The sequence below is a fragment of the Cuculus canorus genome, chromosome 8 (assembly GCF_017976375.1).
Source record: "Cuculus canorus isolate bCucCan1 chromosome 8, bCucCan1.pri, whole genome shotgun sequence".
NCBI classification, from domain to species: domain Eukaryota; kingdom Metazoa; phylum Chordata; class Aves; order Cuculiformes; family Cuculidae; genus Cuculus; species Cuculus canorus.
The window spans coordinates 29,482,391-29,506,141 of record NC_071408.1 but is presented as its reverse complement, the minus strand read 5'-3'; the positions used below and the strand labels follow the sequence as shown (position 1 = coordinate 29,506,141).

Sequence of the window (23,751 nt, the reverse complement as noted above, 5' to 3'; positions counted from 1 at the left end):
CTCTTTATTTTGTGGTTTTAGAGAAAGAAGAGTCAATTGAAGACAGGGACGGAGAGGAGGAGGTTAAGCTTTTGTTTGTTTTCACACATTCTGTTATTTAAATACCAGATTCAGCTTACTCCTCACTAACCTTTTTTTTTTTTTTTACTCCCTCCAGAAAGAACCAGAAACATTTTTTTTTCCATAAGAACATTCTTTCTAAGGATTTTTTTTTTCCCTCTTATGTAAGAATAGATTTGTCTGGCCTGGTGAACCTCCCTGTTTTAAGGGAGAAAATGAACATATTGAATTATCCGTTCCAGTTCTTTGCCAGCTTCGGATTTTGGTAGTATCTCCCTTGCTCATTTACCAGCTTTTAAAACCTGTTGATAATCTTTTTCCTACTAGTCTATTATCTGTTTTTCATTTTTCTTTATTTCATTTTGCTATCTTTATGTATGAGATAAAGTAAACATAAGCAGTCCTATTCTGACTAACTGTATTTTGACCATATGTAAGATAATCTTTTTATAGGAGAGATAGCGGAAATCTCAGAGTAATTCCAGACTATGGAGCCTCATAATTTTTATTTATTTCTGCTTTTATTGCATTTAAACTTTCCTTATAACTTTAAGCTGCTTATTCTTATGTATTATTTCAAGTAGGATCTTTATAATGTGTTTTGGTGGTGATTATTCCTATCATTTGAAAGTATTGCTTATTTTGATGTGAAATCAGAAAAATACAGTGCTTTCTCCAGAAAACTCATTTCTTGCTAATGTACTTATGCTAAGCTCAGTATGTGTGGGAGGAGATGCTGGCATACTCTAGATGTGATAGACTGGTGAATGTGATTAGTTAAATGGAATTCATCCCTATTTTAGTAATACCACTTTGCTGGGAAGTTATATGCTTTATATGTGGAGATAAACCAAAGTCCTAATCTGCTGTCTGTGCAGATTCTGTTCAAAGATGCTGATTTTTTTTGTCTTGGGCAAATACTTTTGTAAGGGATTAGATTCTGTTTACTTGAATTGCTTCTGCAGTCTTCATTTTATACAATAAACTTTCCATTAAAAAAAAAATGTGCTGTTTTAAATAACATACTGCTGCTCTGCAGAGAATTTAAGTATTTCTGCTTTACAACAGAAAGATACTTTAGGTTTATTTATTAGTTTAAGTCATCTATGAATATACTTTTCTTTTGAGATACACAATTCAGCAGCACTATGCATGCTTAAAATGTATAAACAAAACACAAACACAAAAGCTTGTTCAAGATACCTTTGGTATAAATTTCTATGGAAAACGCAAACCCCAAAGATGTAATTTCACCCCCCTCCTTTAAGGGCCATAGCATGAGGCACACACAGGGTTCTGGTAGCAGTCAAAGATCGTGTGCGTGCCTGCTCAGTGTGTGTGTGTGGTAATTGCTTACAAATTTATGACATGCTCATAATAAAAGGTAATTACAGGAGATGATTAGGAGATTCAGGAGATTCATGATAAATGTTATGCTTTTTCTTTGTTAAACCACTTCTGTGTAGAAGACCTGAGTTACAGATACAGGGTCAGGTCAGACTCCCTGAAGGTGTTCAAGGCCAGGTTGGATGCGGTCTTGAGCAGCCTGGACTAGTGAGAGGTGTCCTTGTCCGTGACAGAGAGGTGGAACTGGATGGGCTTCAAGGTCCCTTCCATACCAAACCATTCCATGATTCTGTATTCAGGTTTTCTTAACTCTAATTGAGTCTTGGGAGAAGTGGAATTTAGAAGGAGACTTGAGAAAAGCTTGTTTTGGCCATCAGTTTCATATCTGCACTAAGGTAGACCAGTAGCAAGTTCCTAGTGAACTGCTGTTTCCTAAAATGTAAATCACAGCAGCTGGCTGAGGTGGTTGCAGTTTCAGAAATACGGCAGACTTGCTATGTTTTTATGTAAAGTCACAGTTATTTGAGTAGAGTTATATTGAGTGCATTGTAACAGCAGTCTAGAAAATCATTAGGTCAGTGGTGGCAGGCTTTCAAAATTAAAGAAATAGTTTGGGATAAGATATAGAATAATCAAGTGTATGTTGTCTCAAACTAGCTCAGTTTTACGCAGTCTTATACTCTCAAATCATGCCGTATTATTGTCATTGATACAGATTTGTTTCCGTTTGTTTTCTTTCCCAGAAAATGTTCTGCTTTTTGCTATTAGTTGGATGTGTGTGAAAGCGATGTTTCTTCTGAAGTGCTACGGTTTGAAAAAGAGAATGTAAAATCTGACACGTTTTTAAAACAATAAAATATAATGTTTTAAAAAAAGGAATATGTGTTAAGGACTCTCAGGTTCTGATGGCAGAACTAAGTATGATCAAAGAGTATCATAACTGAAATAAAACATTCTGCAATATTTCTTTCAGCCACAGGCAGGCAAGGTCCCACAGGTCTAAAGCAGGATGAAAATGGAATAGGAGAGGACAATTGCAGATATGTCATGTTTGCTCTTGTAAATGTTAACTGCGCCAGAGACAGGTACTGTTGCTGAAGTAATTTGGGGATTTATTACAGTACAGAACTAGAGAGTGCTGCTGCTGTTGGGTGTCCACAGGTGCAGTATTTGAACACTGCAAAAAGTATAAACCCTTATCACCATTCAGGACTATCACTGAGCATGAATGGAAACTGATTGTTGGAGGAGACGCGGAAGAATAGGAAGAGAAGGGATTGTTTTTCTTCAGTAGATGATGATTCATTGTACTCTATACGAGATGAACAAAGTGTTCTGTTTTCTAGGGTTGAATTGTTGTAGAAGGCTGTAGCTATTGTCCATTTTTGTAAAATAGTGACATCAAGTAACCATTGAAGACTTTCCTGTTGCAAGAGTCTGTTTTCTTCTCCTTGCCCCCAAATACATGATTTTTGGGGGGATTTTTGACATTGTATATAATATTGATATATCCATCATCAGTACCATATATATAAATGCGACACCGCGCAGTTCTCGTAGAGGCATCTGTCTCTTTCCTGCTTTCAGGTCCTGTGAGCTGATATACCCAGTATGTTCATATATTGACCTCTTTTCTTTACTATTTCTGTTCTAGTTAGGGCCACATCGAACATACTTTTAATACATACATATTTCTTAATTCTTGGAGTTCTTTAAGCAGTCAACTGGGACTTGGTTTCCAGATGGCCAGTAACTAGCATGACCCAATGAACAAACTGATTTCTCTGCATGTTTAGGAAGGAGGTTCCTCATTCTGCTGTTTTTAACTGTTGGTTTCCATGTAAATTTGGTTTATATGTAAATTTGTTTCCTCAGTTGCAATCCAACATCCAGTAGATTTGCTAAATAGACTCTGGCTAAGTTAAGTAAAACTTTAGTGTAATTATACAGCTATGGTGTGTGTCACTAGAGTCCACATATAGCTATGTAGTACTTTTAAGGATCTCAAATGCTAAATTGAACCCTGAATCTCCATCCCATGCTGTCATCACATTCTTGATTGTATATAAAATCTATGGACAATATCTGTAAGCGGTCAGCCTTCAGTTTACTCTGAAAAAGTCGTGTATCGATTACTGTATGAGCCTTCTCTGTAAGGTTTCAGCATCAACGCTCACTGACTCCTTATGCAGGTCCTGCCCTGCAGGAGGCAAGTGCAGAGTTCCTTTCTTGATTCAAAGCTTTGTCTGCACTACGTTCTACTTCTATCTGTAACCTTTTCATTTTGAGGCGCCTTTGCAAACCAGACCATGTTGTTTTTTAGCTGATTCTTTTCCTTAGACTTTGAGTCTTTATTGCAGTGTTCTCTTTATTAAATGATTATGTGGTTCACTGAAGGACAGGTTAGACCTAAAAGCATATTTATTTTCCCTTGCACTTATTCCAACTCATAAACATCTTATAAAGTTAATGATGTCCAAGACTTTAAATTACCTTTCTGTTGAGTTTCTCTGCCATGGAAGTTGTTGTTGTTCTAGGTGGAAAAAAAGTCATTCTAAGTGGTTATGAAATGTAAATTAAAAATAGTTCATTTTCAAGGCAGTTTTTCCGAGGAAACTGCTGGGAGAAGTTATTTAATTGGTAAGCTCTTGTGAATGCTGTCTTCTAGTTTTTAAGCAGTAATTATGGTGCAGTCATTTCACTGTGTCCTGATTAAAGTTTCCCCCCCTGGAATTGCCCCTAAACAAAAAATCCTGACTAGGTAAAACTTATTTTTTCTCACCTCGGTTTCTCCTCTTGTAATATTTACATGGTTTTTTTTGTAGTTTCTAAAATATCCTTGCTCTCCCCAAGGTGACCAGGCACAGCCAGGGTTGTGTCTCTCCCACTGTGAGTAAAATAGGGTTGTTTTGAGGTAAGAAAATTAGAGGAGATAGAAGTGTACATATCTGAGGAAGTCTGGTAGTGCTGTATTGCTACTGATAGTACTGAAACAACTTAACTTACGTGGGTGTTCTTTTTGGACTGGTGAAGTAGTTAGAAATTTTGAGATTGTGCCTCCTTCTGATTGATTCGCTGCTATATTTTATTTCAGGCTTTTTGTGTATTTTGTATTTTACCAAAGTTACTGCGCTATTGGATTTTTGTTGGGGTGTGTTCTTTGGGTTTTGCAAAAATGTATCTTGCCTTCTGGTATTTACATAAGGGTCTTTCCTGTCAGGGTTCTGTAGGAAAGGTGACAATACAGGTTGGCGTAACTGAGAGCATACCAGAATTTTAGAAACAGAAGAAATTTGTGGGGGAGGCAACACAGGCTGAAGTCCCTTGATATTGGAGCTCTTTATGTTCATCTTTTACTGTTTCTGGTTCCATTCCTGGTACAGCTCAGTAGCAGCTGTTCTTTTTTGCTCATTCCTTTCAGTGATTTATTTCTTGCATTTTCAAGTGTTTTTCCTTGCCTTCTAGTCTTTCCATTCTTTTTTTCTATTTTGTTATGACAGTTCTCTGCTGTTTGTTAAATTAAGACATTCTACTGAATAATTCAAGTCTAATTTGATTTAGTTATGCATGTAATAGAATTTACGATACTTCGTGTTAACATCACTGTAGAAATATCTTTCATTATTGAATTTCACTGCAACTAGACTAAATTAATCTCTTATTTGGTTCTGTTTGTATTTTGAATTGTCAACTTAATGGGGAATTCATCTTCTGCTATTACCAGTATTAAATCGTTTGAAAGTAAAGGAAATTTCCAAAGGTTTTGGACATATATAAAATAAGTATAATAATGGCGTGGACACAGAAATGTGGGGAAACCTGTGAGCTTGTGTTCATCATGAAGTTTCTGGATTGTCAATGTGAATATAAATTCACCTTTATGAAGTCAGTGGAGTACAAAGATTCAGTAATCACTGTTCTGTAGTGATTTATGGTGCTTCCATAGAAATAGAAATTAAATGTGATTCCTCTTATGTTTTTTCAGGTAATAGTTTTGCATCACCTAAACTCTAGAGGCAGCTGAAAGCATTGTGTGGCTTTTGGATCCATAGATCTGTTTCTGTCTTTCATATCAAAATTGATTCACTCCCACTGTAACAAGCTCATTTACATTGTTTCCCTTGGGTGAGAAATAAGTGTAATGTGAACTCTGGAAACAGGTGTTTCACTCCTTCTGTAGAAGGTTATTTAGGGATTTGGAGCCTCTTTGAGTTTTGAATTCTGCTCAGTTGATTAAAATTAAATAGCAGAAGTAATTATAAATATATTTGACAATGCCCTTCGTAATCCATCAGTTGCAGTGATATCTTTCACTACTTGTTTTCTTGTGTCTGTTCAAATATCTTCTGAGGTGTAGACATCCTGACTAATGACTTTCTGTTTTGAATTCATTTGCTTGCCCATGTTTAGTGTGGTGCAGTGAATTGCTTAAAAATAAGCAAGAAAGATCTTTTACATTTGAAACCTAGATTAGCATTTTGTGTTCTTAATTACTTTAGAGCCTGCTGTTCTGTATGTAAAATGATAATTTTTTAAAATTTATAATTGCTTCTTAACAGCTGTTATTCTTTGTATGTTCTGTTGTGTTCCTCTTAATTTTTAATGAAATGATTTAAATGTTTTATTGATACCTTTATCTTTTTCTCAACAGTTTTCAAAGTCTTGTTAATATTATGGCATAAACTAGTGAAAAGGCGTTTGGATTACATCATGGATATCAGCGATGATGACTGATCTTATTCGAGCGGTGCAGTGAGAGTCTGCAGAATGAAATGTCAGAAGTTTGTGTTTCTTCTAGTTTTGCAATGGTAAGGTTTTTTTTGCTTTTTGTACTAAGGAAATAACTTTGAAATCATTTTTTTTAAGTCGTAAGGTGTATTTCTTTAGAAAGTATCATATCAGCAAGTCAGTTCAGCCATAGTTATTCACTGAAGTGGACACTGGATCTCCAGGAATGCAAACAGTTCACTTTTCCAAGCATTCGTGTGAGGCAGTGGAAATATCTACAGGCTGGAGGGTTGGAGCAGCACAAATACAACATTTGAAAGTTCTACTCGGTAATTGTCTCTTCGTTACACAAAATGATGGGCGCTCTGATACAGTTGTATCTGAACTATACAATACTTTTAGGAAACCTTAATTTCATTAAGAAATACTACTTTCATTATGAATACGTAAACAGACAATGTAGTAATTACACTTAATTGTCAAACAGAGTTGTATTGCTCAAGACATGTACTGGTCTTGTTCTCTTCTCTCTTTTTTTGCTCTAGACCCATCTGACACGCAAATAGTAGGTTTGTGAGAATTTATGCTCTTTTTATCCCCTCTCCTTTGCTGAAGATGAAAAACGCCCATTGAAACAATTTTCCTCCATTTATCCTTTTGCAGCATTTCTAAATAACATGTAAAAGGTTTGAATCCATATTTAAAATTTGAAGTCTTCACATCATGTGTCAGTTGAACACGTTTGTGTGATCTGAAATTTTGGTAGATGGAAAAGGGAAGGTGTGCCATTAGGTACAAATGTGAATCTATTCATTATCATGGATATTATGACAGGGTTGTGATGATAAGCAGTTTGACACATTGAATTTTTAAAGATGAAATGAATAGAAGGATAAGACAGAATTCATTTCTATTAAAAATATTATTTTGAGATTGGGCAAGCTGAATACTCCTGTATTTCACCCTGAAACCCAAAATAAACTCTCAAATTGGATCTTTTAGACTTAGCTTTGAGTCTGAATTTACTTAAATCCAATGTAGGTGATGATCCATCTCATCAACTGTAGGAGAAGTTTAAAAATGAAGAAGGCTTGGGAAAGAGTCTTCCAGTATCTCAGAGAGATTACTGAGAAGATAGAGCCATCATTTTGTTGATGTTAATGATACAAAAGCAGGGAGGCCCCACCTAAGTACTAGAAATAATATTTCCACTGTGCGGGCAATTAAACAGTGGCACAGCTTGCCGAGAGAAGTTATGGAGTTTCTGTACTGGGAGATTTTCCAGACCCAGCTGGACAGTGTCCTGTGTTATTAAACCTGAATTTAGCCTTGATATTCATTTGAGCAGAAGGTTGCAGTAGATTGCCTCCCAAAGTCCGTTCCAACTTGAATGATTTTATGATTCTGATTCAGGCATATTGCTTTATTTAATTTTTACTATTAATGACTGTAGCTATTTTTTACTGGTATGATTTACTTATGTTTTCAATCCTCTGTTAAATTAGAATTACAATTCTGTTTAATTATTTAGGAGTGATTTGTTTTTGTTTCAAGCAACGAATGAGTAAGCAAATAGGATTTTAATGGTTTGTTTTTTAGTATGTACTGGAAACTGGGATATTATGAATGTGATTTGATAACTCTCTTTTGACCAGACAAACCTAAAAAGTAATACCAATACATCATCTGTGCAATACATAAAAGTAGTGCGTTTTATGACTGGAGCATAACGGGAACATTCAGCCTTACATAAGGCATAAATATGAACAACATTCAGACAGAAGTACTAGAGCCAGAACAGCTGCAAATACAAAGTCAGCTGCTGATGGAAAACATTCTCAATGCCCTAAAGAAATACCACAGAAAGAAGTGGTATTAATACCAAGCATAAGCATATTCAGTTTTATATTAGGTACATTTATGACAATATGTTCTTTCAATTTACTTTGTCTGTCGGTGTTTTAAAATATTTTTTTCTGACTATTCTGTTTACATTTTTTTGAAGGTTTCCCAGTGAGTGGATCATGATGAACATACGTTAGGGACTTGCCGTAGTATGGCTGCTTCTCGATCTACTCGTGTGACAAGATCTACAGTGGGTTTAAATGGTTTGGATGAAAACTTCTGTGGTAGAACATTAAGAAACCGTAGTATTGCTCACCCAGAGGAAGTTTCGCCCCATCCTCCAATACGGTCGAGGTCACCAAAGAAGAGGCCAGAGTCTGTGCAAACTCAGAAGGGAAGTAACGGTGGAAGAATTACTGATTTGAAACAGCAGAGTGCCCGGGAATCATGGGTGAGCCCTAGAAAGAGAGGGCTGTCTACTTCGGAAAAAGATAATGTTGATAAACAGACTGTGGAAAACTGTGAAAAAAAACAAGCGGAAGGTGTCTCACCGGTTTTGAAAAGAATTAAGCGCTGTCTGCGTTCAGAGGCACCCAACAGTTCAGAAGAAGACTTGCCTACTAAAACAGAGAAGGAATCATTGGAGCATAAAAGCTTAGTGTCGGACAATGATGCAGTCTCCACGGGGACTAAGCGAGCTTGTCGATGTCTTGTATTGGATGATTGTGACAAAAGGGAAGTTAAAAAAGTGAATGTCTGTGCAGAAGGATTTAATAATTCTGCAATAGTTGATGAGTTTGCAGGCTATCAGACTGTCAATGGAGTTGGTGAGAGAGACTCAAATTCTCTTAACTGTGATGACTGTCAGCTTGACGGGAACACTAAGCAAAACAGTGCTGGTTCCTGCATGCCCAAGGACAAAACTGTAGCAGAAAATGGAAACTCATTTGCTCATTCTTCGTTGTTGCTAAATAGCAGCAAGGAGGACAGTGTTGTAGACCATTATGTGCCTTGCACAAACTCTCAAGAACAGGTAAAGTTAGAGGACCACAAAATAATAAATGACTGCTTGCCTGAGGAGCATGCTAATCGGGCAGATGAGCCAGCTACAGGGTCCTTTTCTGAAATCCAGTCATCTTTGTTAAGGGATTCGGAGGAGGAGGTAGATGTTGTAGGAGATAGTAGTGCCTCTAAGGAACAGTGTGCTGAAAACACCAATAGCAACCCGACTACTCATCATGACAGTGCATCAATCTCAGGTGAACCTGAACCACATTCTTCAGTGCTGGACTGTGTTTCAGCTCAAATGACATCTTTATCGGAACTTCAAGAACACAGATATACGTTGAGAACTTCTCCACGAAGGGCTGCCCCTACCAGAAGTAGCCCTACTAAAACTAACTCTCCTTGTAGAGAAAATGGACAGGTTGAGGAAAATAATCTTAGTCCTACTGAAAAGAATGTCCCTGTAGGTATTAATAATATCAATGGATCTCCCAAAAAGTCTGAAGAAATTAAACAGAATGAAAAAGAGAGAAATAGTAATATGGGAGATCATGGGAGTGACGGACTAAGAAAGCCACTTTCTGAGGCTAGGCTTGTGGCTGGATATGTACCATCTGCCAAAGAGAGTGCCAACATCCACACTGCAGAGGATGATGAGGAAGAGCCTGATGTGTATTACTTTGAATCAGATCATGTGGCATTGAAACACAACAAAGAGTATGTGTAACTATGGTAACCATGAATTCTGCTTTTGTTTCTTACCAAAAATATAAAAATCTATACGTATTTAAATTACTTGCACAAAAAGTTATAATTTTCATACTCTTCAGCCTTCATTTTTCTTCCTTGTTTCTCCCTCAAACAAAATTAAACTCTATTTAATATGCAGTATGGTACAGCAATGTGGTTTATACTTTTCTAGCGATAGGAATTCTTTAGCCAGAACTTGTTTGTGTTTGGTTTTTTTTGGTTTTGTTTTTTTTTTTAAACACATCTGTTATCTCCTTTCTCTAAAAATCCTGAGCTGGAAACAAACCCAAAGGAATTGCAAGTCTTAATTAGAGTTCAGTTATATATCAGCATATCCAGTAGGTGCAGCGCACACAGCTTATGAAATTATCATTCTGTTGTACATAGAATTTAAGGTCAGATACCTGTTTTCAGAGTGTCGTGGGAAAGAATTATCATTATTGTGTTAAGGACATAAATTGATCAAATGCAGTAATTTGAGAACTTTCTCCAGAGTATATTCTGTCTACAATGCTGTTTATATTCATTAAATGTAAATATATACATGTCCTGATTGTTACTAGAGAAGAGCACTCACTTGTTTTTATACTTATTGTCTGAATGTCTTTAAGCAGAATTGCAGTAATCACACACATGAGGTAACTGAAACAGAGTTCTTGAAACAAAAGGGCAGTTTTCTCCATGAAAAAAGTTCACATGGAGAAAATTTATCTCCAGATAATAGATCAGCAGCCAGTTCTTATTGCAGTCTTTGTAATGCTGCTTTGACTTCTATGTTTTGCTCTTTAGTAGATGCTCTACATTTTGTTGTGAGTACTGAAGGCCAAATGCAGGTGATCTTCAGTTTGCTTCCTCTGAAGAATTAAATCACTGCTGGGAGTTTCTGTAAACGGTCATGGCACAATTATTATGAATATGGGGCACAAGGCACAGGTGATTGTTTAATCCAGCAGAAGTTTGACTGGTTTTCTTGGTATTAGAGTTCCATTATTTTGATAATGACATTTTGTTCAATATTAGATAAGTTACGGTAATCAGCGAAAACTGTAAATTGGGGCATTTTTCAGATAAACTATGATTTCAAAATAGTGATCAAATACCTGCAGCTTCAGCCAGCAGCCCAAAGCATATAGATGTTTTTACTGGTAGATACAAAGAAAATAGCTGTTTCCTAACTTGTAAGTGGGGAAAAATGGACTATTGACTTTTGACCTTTTCTGGATGGTTTTGTATCTGTATGTAAGATGACTTCACTAGTTATGTTAGTACAAAGATACATTAGTAATATATCTTTTTCTTTGGCATTTACTAGGAAAAGAATGATTAAGATCATATCAGATTTTTAGATGTAACCTCAATTTTTACTTATTTCAAATTAAACATGACTGCACTGCACAGCTTTTAAAAATCAAAATCTGCAGTGCAATGTAAATGCTATGAAAATAACAGTATTTTTTTTGATCTTACAATTAAACAAGGATCTGAATTGTTCTTGAACAATTCCAGAATCATGCGCCAGTGTTACCTCTTGAATATACACAATTGCACTGAAGATCCGACGAGTTATTGTTCGGATTGGCAGCCTGTTTGTGAGAGCTCTTGGGGAGCTTGCTACTAACTTTCTGTCTGAATGCAGAATTCCTAAAGAAAGTGCTGTTAGTTTTATCCTATTTATATTTTTCTCATTTTTTTGGTGGCCAAAAAAGTTAAAGCTAGGATTCTCTTCTAGATCAAGAAAGAGTAATTTCTGCCTTTCTGGAGAGAAGCGTGCTGCTGAAGGTAGTGTTAGCTGGATCTGTTTCTTGTTTTAAAAAATGATGATATAATGGGAAAATTATGGGCCTTCTTCATTTGGTGTTTTTGTTTATATTTGCAAGGAAATAAATCTAGGATTCTGATGGTTTGACATGGTAATAGGAACCGTCTAAAAAAACTTCAGTCTATATTTTGGTATTTGAGTGCATTTGTCCATTATGTAGAACTTTGTTGTTTAGGAGTGAATCAAGTAGACTTCAGTACATCATCTTTTAAATTCTAAATGTGTCAGAGATCATTAGGGGATACTCCTCATGCATTACAGTTCTTGAGTAGTATCTTAAATACACCTTTGTTTAATCTCATTCGGTGCTTATTTTCTAAAATGTTGAACTAAAAGAAAAACCTAAAGGTTTTAGCAGAAATATTTTCGACCATTAATCAGAAGCAAAGAATTCCAGAGTTCCCATGCTGTTAGGTAAAGGCCATTTGCTCTGCCAGTGATATTTCTTGCTAAGCAAAGTGTGCGAGTCTTCTGCTTAGCAGGTCGTCAAGTGATATACAGCTTTGTTTTTCTGTCCTTCGTCAGTTTGTGATTAAACTTGTCTTTGTGGATGATTATTTTTTTTTCTGGTTAATAGTTCTACTCTCTTTTAAAAGCAAATTCAGAAGAACATTAGCATTTTGTCTGGGTTGAGGACACAGATTTCTCCAGAAGGGCATTAATATAGTTTTTTGGATGTTCCATAGCAGGGGAAAAAGGTGATATTCCTCTCTGTTGTAGAATAAATTTGATGTGTCTGTAAAGTTGGGTTATTTCTTATGTTACATAGCCTGATGACATACGCATTCATACAGCTGATTTTCGCTCTCCAAGAAATTACTGTAACGTTGATAAACACCGAAACCTTCAACAGATGTTGATCAGACTTCCTATAAGAAAAGAGCCTACATGTGCATAGTGGTATTTTTGTAGGAATTTTGTTGGCTTTTTGAATGTTATCATGTTTGAACAACATTCGTTTATTGATACTTATGGGAAAACTGGATGATGTAATAGGAAAAATAATCATCACAGAAAGCAAATCGTGGAATATTATTATTCAGAGAGAAGGAGGAAAGGGTGGATGTTCTACAACCTCTTTAATGAAATATATCTCTCCTAGAAAGACAGATCCAAGACCTCTGAACAGGAATTTTATCACAACATAGACATTAATGTAGATAATAAGAGGCACTTGTATAATTGTGGAGTATTGTTAGAGTTTCTGTTATTACAGACAATTTGATATTTTGTGTATTATGATGCCTCTCAGAAAAATATTCTTTGGTGCGTATTTGAGAAATGGCTTGTGAGTTCTAGCTCAGAGACCTTTGTGCTTTTTCTTGAGGTATTTTCATAAAAACTGAACTTGTTGATTTACTCTTTTTACAGTGCTTAATTTTATATGCCGTGCTTATTATTTTGCAGATGTCTTTCCTCAGGAGTTTCTCATATCTCTTTGCTGTATCTTTTTTTAGTTAATTTCTTTCTTACAGTGCAGTAACTTACTTTAATTTTACATTTTATGCAATATTTTATTCTTGGTACATTTTCCCCTGTGCCCAGGGTTTCATTTAGTGCCCTTTTTTCTTCTGCTCTACTCACTCTCTTTGCAGATTTGCACTGTTTGGCAGGTAGGAGGTTGCATGAGGGAAGTCTTTATTAACTCTGTGTTCTAGATGGAAATTGAGGAACTGAATTTTCATATACATATACAATCAAAGAATGGTTTGAGTTGGAAAGGATCATCCAGTTCCACCCTCCTGCTATGGGCAGGGACACCTCCCACTGGACCAGGCTGCTCCAAGCCACATCCAACCTGGCCTTGGAGCACCTCCAGGGATGGAGCAGCCACAGCTTCCCTGCGTTATACAGTTTATTTCTAGGATCCTGTAAACTGTGGAGAGCTTTATAGGAACCACTCAGGCCTTTAGGTTCACTGAAATATAAAAATTACACGTGAGCCCTTGCCTATAGGCATTCATTTGCAAAAGCAAGGACCTTGTGTTTGTTGAGTAAATAGATATTTTAATATCCTTGGTTTCATTTATTCCTATATGGTATTTACAAATCATAGAATCTGTACTGACCTTTAAACTGAAGACAGATTAAGGTGAAATGTTTTAATACATCACTTCAAACCCAGTCTTGTGAGTTCTTACCCATTATGGATTGTGTTGTTGCAGAGGCCTTGGAAAGACAGAGCGCGATGAGGGATAGTAAAATCAGATTTAATATGTAATGGACAATTCATGATAATGTCTTTGAATGCACTTGTAGTATTATATGAATGTGAGAAAGAAAATAATCTGTGGCATTTTCTGTGGTACAGGTTTTGTATTTTATTCAGGCACAAATGTTTCTGCCTAATGAATCAGATTAAAAGTGTTATCTACAAAAGATCATCTTATTGCACTTGACCTGTTAGCATAGGTTCTGTTGCACCTTGCCTTAGCAATTATTTGAGAGCTGCCTTAAGCAGTCTTGAAGTGTAACTCTGAAGTAATCCTGTCTTTTTCGCTAAGGTAGACTTCTTATTTAACCTGCAGTTTTTTCCTTAACTGGATGACAATTAAACATTAAATTATTGGTTTTGTAATTTATCCCTACATATTCAGATATATTTCTCAGAATTAAGGTCAGATTTATCGCACAGTACGAATTTATTTTAGTTGGTCATAATCTAACATTCCTTCTAGTGATGTCATGTAGCTATGAGTAGCTGATACTATAGGAAAAAGTGATCCTTCTGTATTACTTTTAAGGATGCCTTTGTCTTTTTCTCGTTTTCCTATGAGACACAGAGTTCTAGTCTGAGGAGACTTTGATTGTGATTTGTTTCATGTTAAGGAAAAGAGGGAATTGATATAGATAAGAAATCAAGTTGCTTTTTGTAGCAGCAGTTTTAATGAGTGCTGAGGACAAGAATGCTATGAGATGGCAACTATTTTGTAACTGTAACTGCTGAGTACTTTATAGAATGTCACCAACAGAAAAGAATTGGTAAAGTATACATTTCTAGTGTTGAAGAACAATAGAAGTTAAGATCTTTTTCATGCACAAATGCCACATATGTGAGATTATGCTGTGTTTTAATTCATCCTTTGTTTCACAGGTGTGGTGTGGCATACAGTGATATTTTTGTTAAAATACCTATTAATGTAAAACTTAAATATGTGAAAAATTGATACTTCTTTCACAGAACAGTTTCTACTGTCCATTTGATTGGTCTGTGTTCCTAGTAAGTAACAAAAAATTAAGTCAGCTTTAAGTAAAGATCTCATTTCATGTCGGTGTTGAACGCTGCAACTGGTTCACCTGCAGAGTAGAAATATAACAAATCAATTAAAAACTTCTGATAAGAGTTTCTCGTCAACTGCAATTTGGTATTACAGATAATTGTGTTATTAAAATGTGTTGTGACAGTGTAACAGAGACACAACCGTATATATGAAATCCCCGTTACATTTTACACCAGCTTAATATTTTAAGTATTTTGACAATTTTTTACTGACAGTGTTTTTATTGTGTTTTGGAAGTTCATTTCTATTTAAAAATACTTAGCAATGGGAAAGTTACAAGGGGGACAAAATATTTGCAGGACAGAAAATTAAGGTTTAGTTAAGAGTAGTTTATGTAATCGTGGAGTCATGTTTTATAATTACATAAACTACTCAGTGAACACTTAAGTAATAGAGTTGTGGTTTTGCAAGAGACAATGTCTGCCGCATGTGTTGTGTCTGCTTTTCTCTCTCTGGTAACAGACTTACTCTAGGAGCCATCACATGTCAACTACATTTGTCAAACTCAGTTTTCTTTCTCTGAGTGTAGTTTTCTTGCTGTCAACTGCAGCGCAACCCTGGTGAACAGCACTATCAAACACGGTGCAGCCCTCATCTTAAGTAAGGCATCCTGTGGAAAGCCAAGCTTCATTTCTTTTGGATACGAGTCCTTTGTTCTTTGAATTCTCTTCTCTCCTGCTTTGCTTTTTCTGTCTGTGCTCTCACCTCCATGAGTCCTCTTTGCAGCATCCTGTCCTGGAAGACAGAGTATGAGCTCCCCGTCACAGAGCTGCTTCCCTGCTGGCTGGCTTGGTGGTGTGGGCGTAGGTGTGTGCTGATGCATTGGCCGTAGACTGGGAAGAACAACAGTTGAATTCTGCTTGTCCTTCTCTCATGGAGGCAGGAGTTATAATCTCTTCCCCTTTCCAAATTGCTGGCTTTTAGAGAATGTACAGGAATCAGTTTGTCTTTCCAACTTCCTTGATCAACATGGATCAAAAATGGGGGGGGGGGGGAATGCAGGAATTATTAAAAAAAAAAAAAAAAAAAGACGAACTTAGTGTTTTAATACCAAAAAAGGCAGAAACCTATTTTCCCACCTGTTCATTTGGAAATGTGTGCTGTTTCTCAGGATCCTCATTAGTAAATTCGTCTAAAATGGAAAATTTAAGTTAATAAAAATGGTTTTGAGGTGTAGGAAATATCAGTTGGAAAAATTACGAAATGCCATGGAGATTTCATGGTCCTGACTTTAAAAAAAGGGGGAGAAAGCCAAGAAAAGACGGGGTAGAAATACTCCCCCAGCACAGCTGTGTGGAGTGTAAGGCTCTGGCTGTGGTTTTGACTACGAACACATGGGACACTTAACAAAAGCAAAAGTGGTCAGTGTGGTTGTGCCAGTTTTACCACTGTGAAGTATGTCTGGTGGGACAAGGAACAAATTCTATTACCATAACTGCCTGCTTGGTAGGGATGTACAATTATTTCACTGTAGCACTAGGAAGCATAGTGATGCCACCACAAAAACAATGTAGTGACTGGTGCATGCTGTGACCATGTGGATGTCTTTACTCTTCAGTGTTAAGCTCACTAGAAATAACTCCATTACCAGTCCTAAGTATTTATTGTGGTCTGATGTGAAGTTTCATCAGCATCTGCTTAATGAACTATAAAACTGACTGGCGGTATCTTGTAAAAAGGAGTTGTATGAGCTGCACACAATATCGCTTGTTTCATTCTCAGCAATAAGTTCCAATCACGATAAGTGTTTCTAGTACTTACTAGAAAATCCTTATGTACTGCTTTGAGAGGAGAAAAGAGCCTACCCTTTGGTTTCCTTTAAATTTTGTTCTTGGTAGGAATAGTCAGCTGATTTTTTAGGTTTTCATTATTGCTTATCTTTATTTTGTTCTGTGTAGTGCAAGGTGAAGATATGCCGCTGTTCTGTCCAACAGCCTTTGAAAGTTCTGTGCTTCCTAAGTCAAGGACCAGCTGTGTCTAGTTTATTATTGTAGTGTGTACTAATACATTTTTAACTAGTTTTCTTCCTTATTTCTAATTTTTATTCCCCCTATTTAGCCAAAAAAAGACCGAGTGAATAATTCTTTGTATTGCTGTTAGTACATTCAGCTTCTCATGATAGTGTATCATGTTCTAATGCAGTTACACTCTTCAGGTATTTCTGTAACGGAATACTCAAGGAATATGTTAATTTGTTCCTGTGGCAAGAATGTACCTGATTAATCAGGGAGTTCTTCCTTGGGTTTTAGTGAAAACCTGCATAAACGAGAGTGAGTTTGAGTTCAGTCAGCAGTGGTGTCAGTGTCCTCTGATTTGTTAGTTCAGAGGATTTCTCTACAATTGGGTCAGTTCGTGGTACCATGAGTTGCTCCTGTTTTGTTTCTGGTAGAAAGCCTCTTCTGAATGGTTGCTTTCCCCAACATCTCTTTAGAGAAGAATATATGAGTGGAGGTACTGGAGGAATCTGTGTGTTATTTTCTCTCACGAAAGGAATTGGGACTATTTTTATTGGAGATGGAGGAGAAAGAGTTGTGGATGTGCTGTCAGTCTTTCTTTCTGTGCCCCTTGTGAAGAAAACAATTCTACTGCCATTTTCTTGTGTCACTCCAAACCTTGTGTCACTCCAGACCTATATCTTCTTCCCTACTAAATGTCATTGTCCCGCAGGCAAATAATTTAGAAAGTGCTGTTAAAAGGAAGATCAAAAGGCTGTATTATAGCGTGTTTTCTAGAGGAGGACTGGTGGATGATGTTTTAACCATTCACGTTGACAAAACTGAAACAAGTTTGATTTAGACAGAGATCTCATTGCTACTAAAAATTCTGAAACATTGCTATCAGTGTGGGTATTTGAAGGTACTTCATACATCCAGAATTGAATCGTGCTGAGGGTGATGGACAGCCCTTTACAAGAGTGAAGACTATACTTGAATCGGCGTTTTCTTTCTGGGGCAGAGTTAAGAGTTTTAAGAAGGAAAGGGACATCACAAGTTCATAACCATTAAATACTGTTCAGATGCTTGAAATACAAAGTCTGGATCTGTGAAAGTTAGTTGGAAGGTGAAATTAGGGTGGAAAATGTTTTTTTTGCATCCAGGTGAAAGACTGCAGTTGGGTTTTTTGGTTTGATTTAGGGTTCTATTAGTTTGGTTTTGAATGTCTTTTAAAAAAATGTGCTTTTTGGCTTAGTTCTGCTTTATTATAAATATGTGTGTGTTATAGCCCAAGGCTGGCATTCAGAAATAGTGGTTTCTCTTCTATTACTGACACATGAGACTTGGAAAAGCCACTTAATGTAGACTTCAGTTGTTCCACGTATAAAATGGGGATGCAGTTTAATTATTTACTTATCTCAGAAGTCTTTTAAAAGGTATGAAGCACAAATATTAACTATATATAGAGAAAATACAGTAAATGACCATATGTGTAAAGAGGTTAAGCTAGAGTGGAAAACAGTTTGATAATGAGTTGAAGAACTGGCTGCAAGTATGACCTTGCAAGTATGGCTTGCAAGTATGACTATGACCTTGGCCATAGTATTTAAACATTAAGTAAGGAAAAACCTACCATATGCTGCTTTCTTCAGGCCAAGGTGCTTTTAGAAGTCCTGACAGGAGTTGATATATGTCCTTATTGATTATGCCCTTAAGCTCTTTTCTGTTCCTGAAGGAAGATCAAATAAGGGGCATTCTTCATTCATCTCCCCTGCTTCCTCCTTGCTGTCATGTGTGTTCTACAAGTCTCGCATTGCACCCCAGCGCTCTTTCCTAAGGCATGAACAGATTTTCTAAAGTCTCAGCTGCACACCAGAATAATTTCCAAGAAACTACAGTGTCAGAATTACTGTATTATGGCAGTGGCAAAGATTTCTGTCGGAGTCTAAAAGCTGGGAGCATTATCTGATATTTCTGAACTGAAACAAACTAAAAAAGACCCCAAAGAAAACAAAACACTTACTTCTTTGAAATTAAAAGACAGTGTTTAATCTGATTTAAAGATTTATCCAGGAAGCCAATCTTGGGTTAATTTGGAAATTCTAAGTGCAGTTAATATTTCCCTTTTCCTTCAGTGATTTGCAGTCTTATAATGTGTTTAATATCCCGTTCTTTCTTAGATTAGCACCAAATAAAGGATTTTTTTTCTGAATTGTTATTAGTAGACCAAAATCCAGAGTGGTATATGACTTTAGTGGAGCAGAGTTTAGTTTGTACTTCACTAAAGTGCCAGTAGATGGCAATAAAACAAAGAATTGTTCAAATCCTCATGATTACTGATTGGCACCAATTCTGTCGCAGCTCTTGGAAATACAAACCCAAGCTTGCTGTGAAGCAGGTTTTTTTTTTCCTACAATTTTAGCCGTGGTTCGTTATGAGAAGTATATGCTACTTCACTTAAAACATCCTGCCTACACAAGAAATAATCATGATTTCTAATATTAAATTTAACTGAGGGTACACACTTTTTTACCTTCAAATCCCTCAAACTGGTGGTGTTACTATACTTTTTTATCATATTGTGAACTAAAGAACTGTAGAAATGCAGCTAGTTTGGGGAGTGGAAAGTGATGACCATCAGCTGCGCAACATTTTATTAGTTGAGAGGATAAGTCACTTTTTAATTGGGCATTGAAGCACACATCTTTGCAAAGTACTAAATGATTGCTGTAAGGCAAGTATAGCTGGCAAAGTAACCGTTTTTATTTCAAGTAATTTATGTGAGCATCCAGATAATAACTTACAGGGAACTCTGCTGATTTTATTTAGAAATTACAAATAAGTGCTTGCTGCAGATTTCTGTTGTTAATACATGTCACCTTTGTCACCTGCTGGCTTTATAAAACTGTTTTCTGTGTAGTCAGCTTTTTAAACAATACTGAACAGAATTGCCTTAGTGACATCATTTAAATAAGGGGGAAAATTATCATTGTGATAACAGTGCAAGTGTTCTAAATCCATATATGGTTCGTGCTAAAAGCAAGTAATGAATGTATAACTGTGTAAGATAGTTGGAATAATATGGGAAACTTTGTGTCAAAGTTGCGTGAATTTATACATATATAAGTAAATGTGGAATTTTTATTATATCATTTCTTCAGAGGTGATTAGATAAGGTTGAAAGAGATTCAACTTCAGACTGACAAGGACCACCTTCTGCTTATTTTCATTTGAGGGGACAGTAGCAGTTATACTGCTGTTTCCAAGTCTCTAGCTTAAGAGGTGAGAAAATGCATTATAATTACATTGGAATGTACAGGGGAAGTCCAATAAATAGTGCACAACCCTGTTTTGAGACACTTTTTGCAGATTTCAAGTTTGTGTGTAAGTTTACTTTGGATAAAGGCACTTGGATGAAAATTCTTCCTTTTTATGGATAAAACCAGTGGCAGAAAATTTTCTTATGTGTTTTTAAATGTTTGAGCATTAAGACTTCGTAGGAGGCTTGTTTTTAGAGGAGTCTTGGCCTTTATGTAGTGGAGTGCTACCAACAGCCACTTCTGGTCTGCTCCTTATGCTGTTCAACAGGGCAAAACTGACGCTTCACATTTATTTACCGCAATTTAACTGAAAAGCTTCACTTGTTTATTTTGTTCCATCCAGTACTTTGAATTAGTAGCCTAAAGGTTAAAATCTTCATTTTGTAGCATCTTTTTCTCCCTTCACTCAATTGCTTAAGGTTTAAAGTACAGTGCGTTCTTCTCTCGAAGGGAAATGAAACCTTCAGTCAGCATAGTCATCTGGCTGAATGTGAGTTTAATCAAAATATGCACTTTTAGTTCTTTGAGTTTGTTTTGTTTTGTTTTGGCAGAGGGTGTGAGGTAATTTTCCATGGTGATTCCTCACAGATCTTTTGGAGAAGGTTACGTAACTGGATAACTTAAGAGATCATTACTCTTCTGTTGCTCCACTGAAGGAGACCAGTGAGCAAGATTCTAATTGATTTCTCTTTAATAACATCACGAGGCATTTTCAGCTTCGGAGAACATTAGTTTAGCTGCAGGAGGTAGTTTCCATCATAATTGTTGTGCTTACTTACAAGGAACCCTGGAAGAATGGTAGTAAAATTCTTAGCCACCTTTTTATATTTGTTTTAAGTAGCTCTGGAAATTACACACAGTATCATTTGCTTAATGCAGCAGAAATATTACATTACTCTTTGAGACTAAAGAAGCCAGAACAGACAGAGGCTTTGGAGAAGTTCTCAACGAATGTGGTGTTATTTAGCTTTTTCAGAGAAATACTTGGATTGTCTACAGTCATGTAGAGCCAGAGAGCTGAAAGCCTGTACAAGCCTGTGAAAACAGTAGTCCTCTAAAAGTTAAAAGAATGTATGTAGACATATTGAAGTACAGTCAGTTAAAACGTTATGTTGGAATTTAAGAGGCCATGCAATGGTTAGGAGAAAATGCAGTTCTGCAGCAGATCTGAAGTACCTGAATGTAGACTGCGCAATCTATGTATTTCAGCATTCGTATTCTCATTTTTTTTCTTGGCAGTGCAAGACCCCAAAATGTACATTTTCATGCATTTCAATACTGCTGATATTCACTTGATAAAATTGCAGTGTTCCTCCTGGGCTTCAGAATATATTCACTCATACAAACTGAATATGGGAGTTAAAGTGAATAGCTCCAAGTTAATGCATTTCTTTAGAGGAGGTACAAAAAACCACTGGGAAGCCTTTTTGTCTGAACAGTTTGCTCAAAACCCCCTATTTCTCACTTGATTTTTTTCATTATAATAGTGCTGTGTAGCCACAGATCAACATCACAGGATGTTTTTTTTAAATTATCCTACAGTCTTGTAATACTTCATGTATTTCCATGAAGACCAGAGGTATCATTTCTGAACCATTTATCTTCAAGTCTTCAGTGAAGTCACATGAAAGTTAATGAGGGAAGTAATTGCAGGTCAATATTCTTATTTGGTTTGTTATTTCTCTCCAAACGTAGTGTCTTCTCTTTCCATTCAAACTTAATTAATTAAGGGCACCTCATTAAGATGATTTCTTCCCCCACTTTACGCATGTGAATCATCCTTAAGTTAAGACTTCATATCAATCACCAACATTTGGTTGCTTTTTTTTCTTCTATGTATGTAAATGTTTTAAATTGAACTGACTGTTTTCTTTCAACATCATTTGCGAAAGCAATCGCTTAAATACAATTTGAATAAATGAGGTAAAAATGGCTCAAGAAAAGAAAGGCAGGTATTTATTCAACGTCATTTTAGATGGAAATTCTTGTGCACGCTACTGAACCTCTATTATCGTGCCTCGAGTAAACTCCAATCTTGTATAGAAGTTTTGGTGCCTGATGATAGAAAAAGGCTTTCTGTTGTCCAGGTTAAATAATCTCCCAGATATCATTAAGCTCTTCTGTGTTGTTACAGCTGCATCTTCATTAATGATGTTAGCAGCATACTTGTGTTTCATTTCTCTGGAGTGTGCAAGGCTGCTGTGTACGAAGTGCTATTGGTCCACTGGGGGCATGGACAGAGGTTGCTCAGCGCAAAGCCAGGCAATAACTTGATGCTGTTTGCAAAAACTAAGTAAAGATCTTATTTCCACATATGCCAATGCCTGTAAACTTGAGACAGTCTGAACTGCATATTGTCTCAGGCTGATGTTGATGTACCATTGCTGCTTCTGTAAGTCATTTCTGAAGTTCACTTTTCACCAGTTCAAGAAGAGCCCCCTCAACGTTCTTGCTTTATGCAAAGTTATTCTGTTTAGAAGAAACTGGAGCTCTTTTCCAGTTGTGAAAATGTTCCTGTACTGTTCCAATATTAATGGCCTGTTTAACAAGCATTTTGGGTCTTAGTTGTGTATAAGCCTGAATATGTGCAGGCAAATTTAAATAATAATAATTTCATAACAGACTTGCAACCTGCTGTTTCTGAACAAGCTCAGTATTTTAGTTTCAAACTTCAGGACGTTGGGCTATGTTTTATGTTTCAAACATTGCATTTGAGCGGAAAGAAAATTACACTTTTTCATGGGGAGTCAGCAGTTTAATATCCAGGTAGGAACTTAAATATTTTGTGGAATGAAGTCTGTATTTTGCCTTGAGGTTGTTTACTTCCCTCCACTTAAAGCCCTACTCAGTTACCAGTGCAGTCAATTGAAAAACATTTGCTCAGTAACCCCTGAATCTTTTCTGTAATACATGTGGAATTCATTGTGTTAGGCTTGTCTTTGTTTTAGCAAAAGGAGAATAGAAGGAAAATTTACTGTAGTAGTGAATCTTACCTGATTTTAGTATATGTTCTGTTGCATTCTGTGCTGAACTAAATTGCAGTTGTAATATTAAATGTCAGAAAACATTTCCATGAAAAAAGTTAAGTTGATGCATAATGATTTGCAACAACAGGGGCCGTGGGTAACTACATGATTCAGAAACTGAAGTGGACAGCTGTAACTTTAAAGCTAATAAAAGGTATTAAATGCAGTTAGCTATTTTTGAAAGGCTGTGTTACAATATTATATGGTTTCCTGGCTCTGAGCTAGCTTTATAGAAAACAGTTTGGGAAGTATGCATTAATCAAAATCGTATGTGAATCTGGGACGGCAGGTTTGAGGGAATGCTGACATTTTCATTCAACTTCTGTGTTCTTAGAGTAATCTCTTTTGTATATATTTCTTTTGCAAATTATTTATTCCTCGGTTTATTGTTACGTTTCTATTCATAAATGATTCTTGTATTCCCCTCCAAGGTGAGGCTACCATGAAATGTTTAGATGCAGTTTCTAAGCCATTCCTGTCCACCCTGTGGGTGGTTGAGCCAAATGTTAAAATGCTGTGCTGGAGTCATTAGCATTGGGGTAGAAGGAAGCTGATTTTGAAGTGGAAGAGAAATTAGGTAGTTTGGTTTGTGGGTTTTTTAACTTTGTAACCAAAGCTTGTGGGTCATGGCTGTTG

At 36.4% G+C, this 23,751-nt stretch overlaps 1 protein-coding gene across 3 annotated transcripts in view; it reads left to right on the top strand.

Annotated features, from left to right (window-relative positions):
* The window catches only part of ZZZ3 (zinc finger ZZ-type containing 3), a 60,278-nt gene that overhangs the window by 20,600 nt on the left and 15,927 nt on the right, over positions 1-23,751 (top strand). For all 3 annotated transcript variants that reach the window (XM_054072542.1, XM_054072540.1, XM_054072541.1), the window contains exons 2-3: positions 6,059-6,215; positions 8,141-9,702. In XM_054072542.1, the coding sequence (XP_053928517.1) occupies positions 8,192-9,702 (1,511 nt within the window). In that variant the 5' untranslated portion in view covers positions 6,059-6,215; positions 8,141-8,191. The remainder of the gene's footprint in view (positions 1-6,058; positions 6,216-8,140; positions 9,703-23,751) is intronic.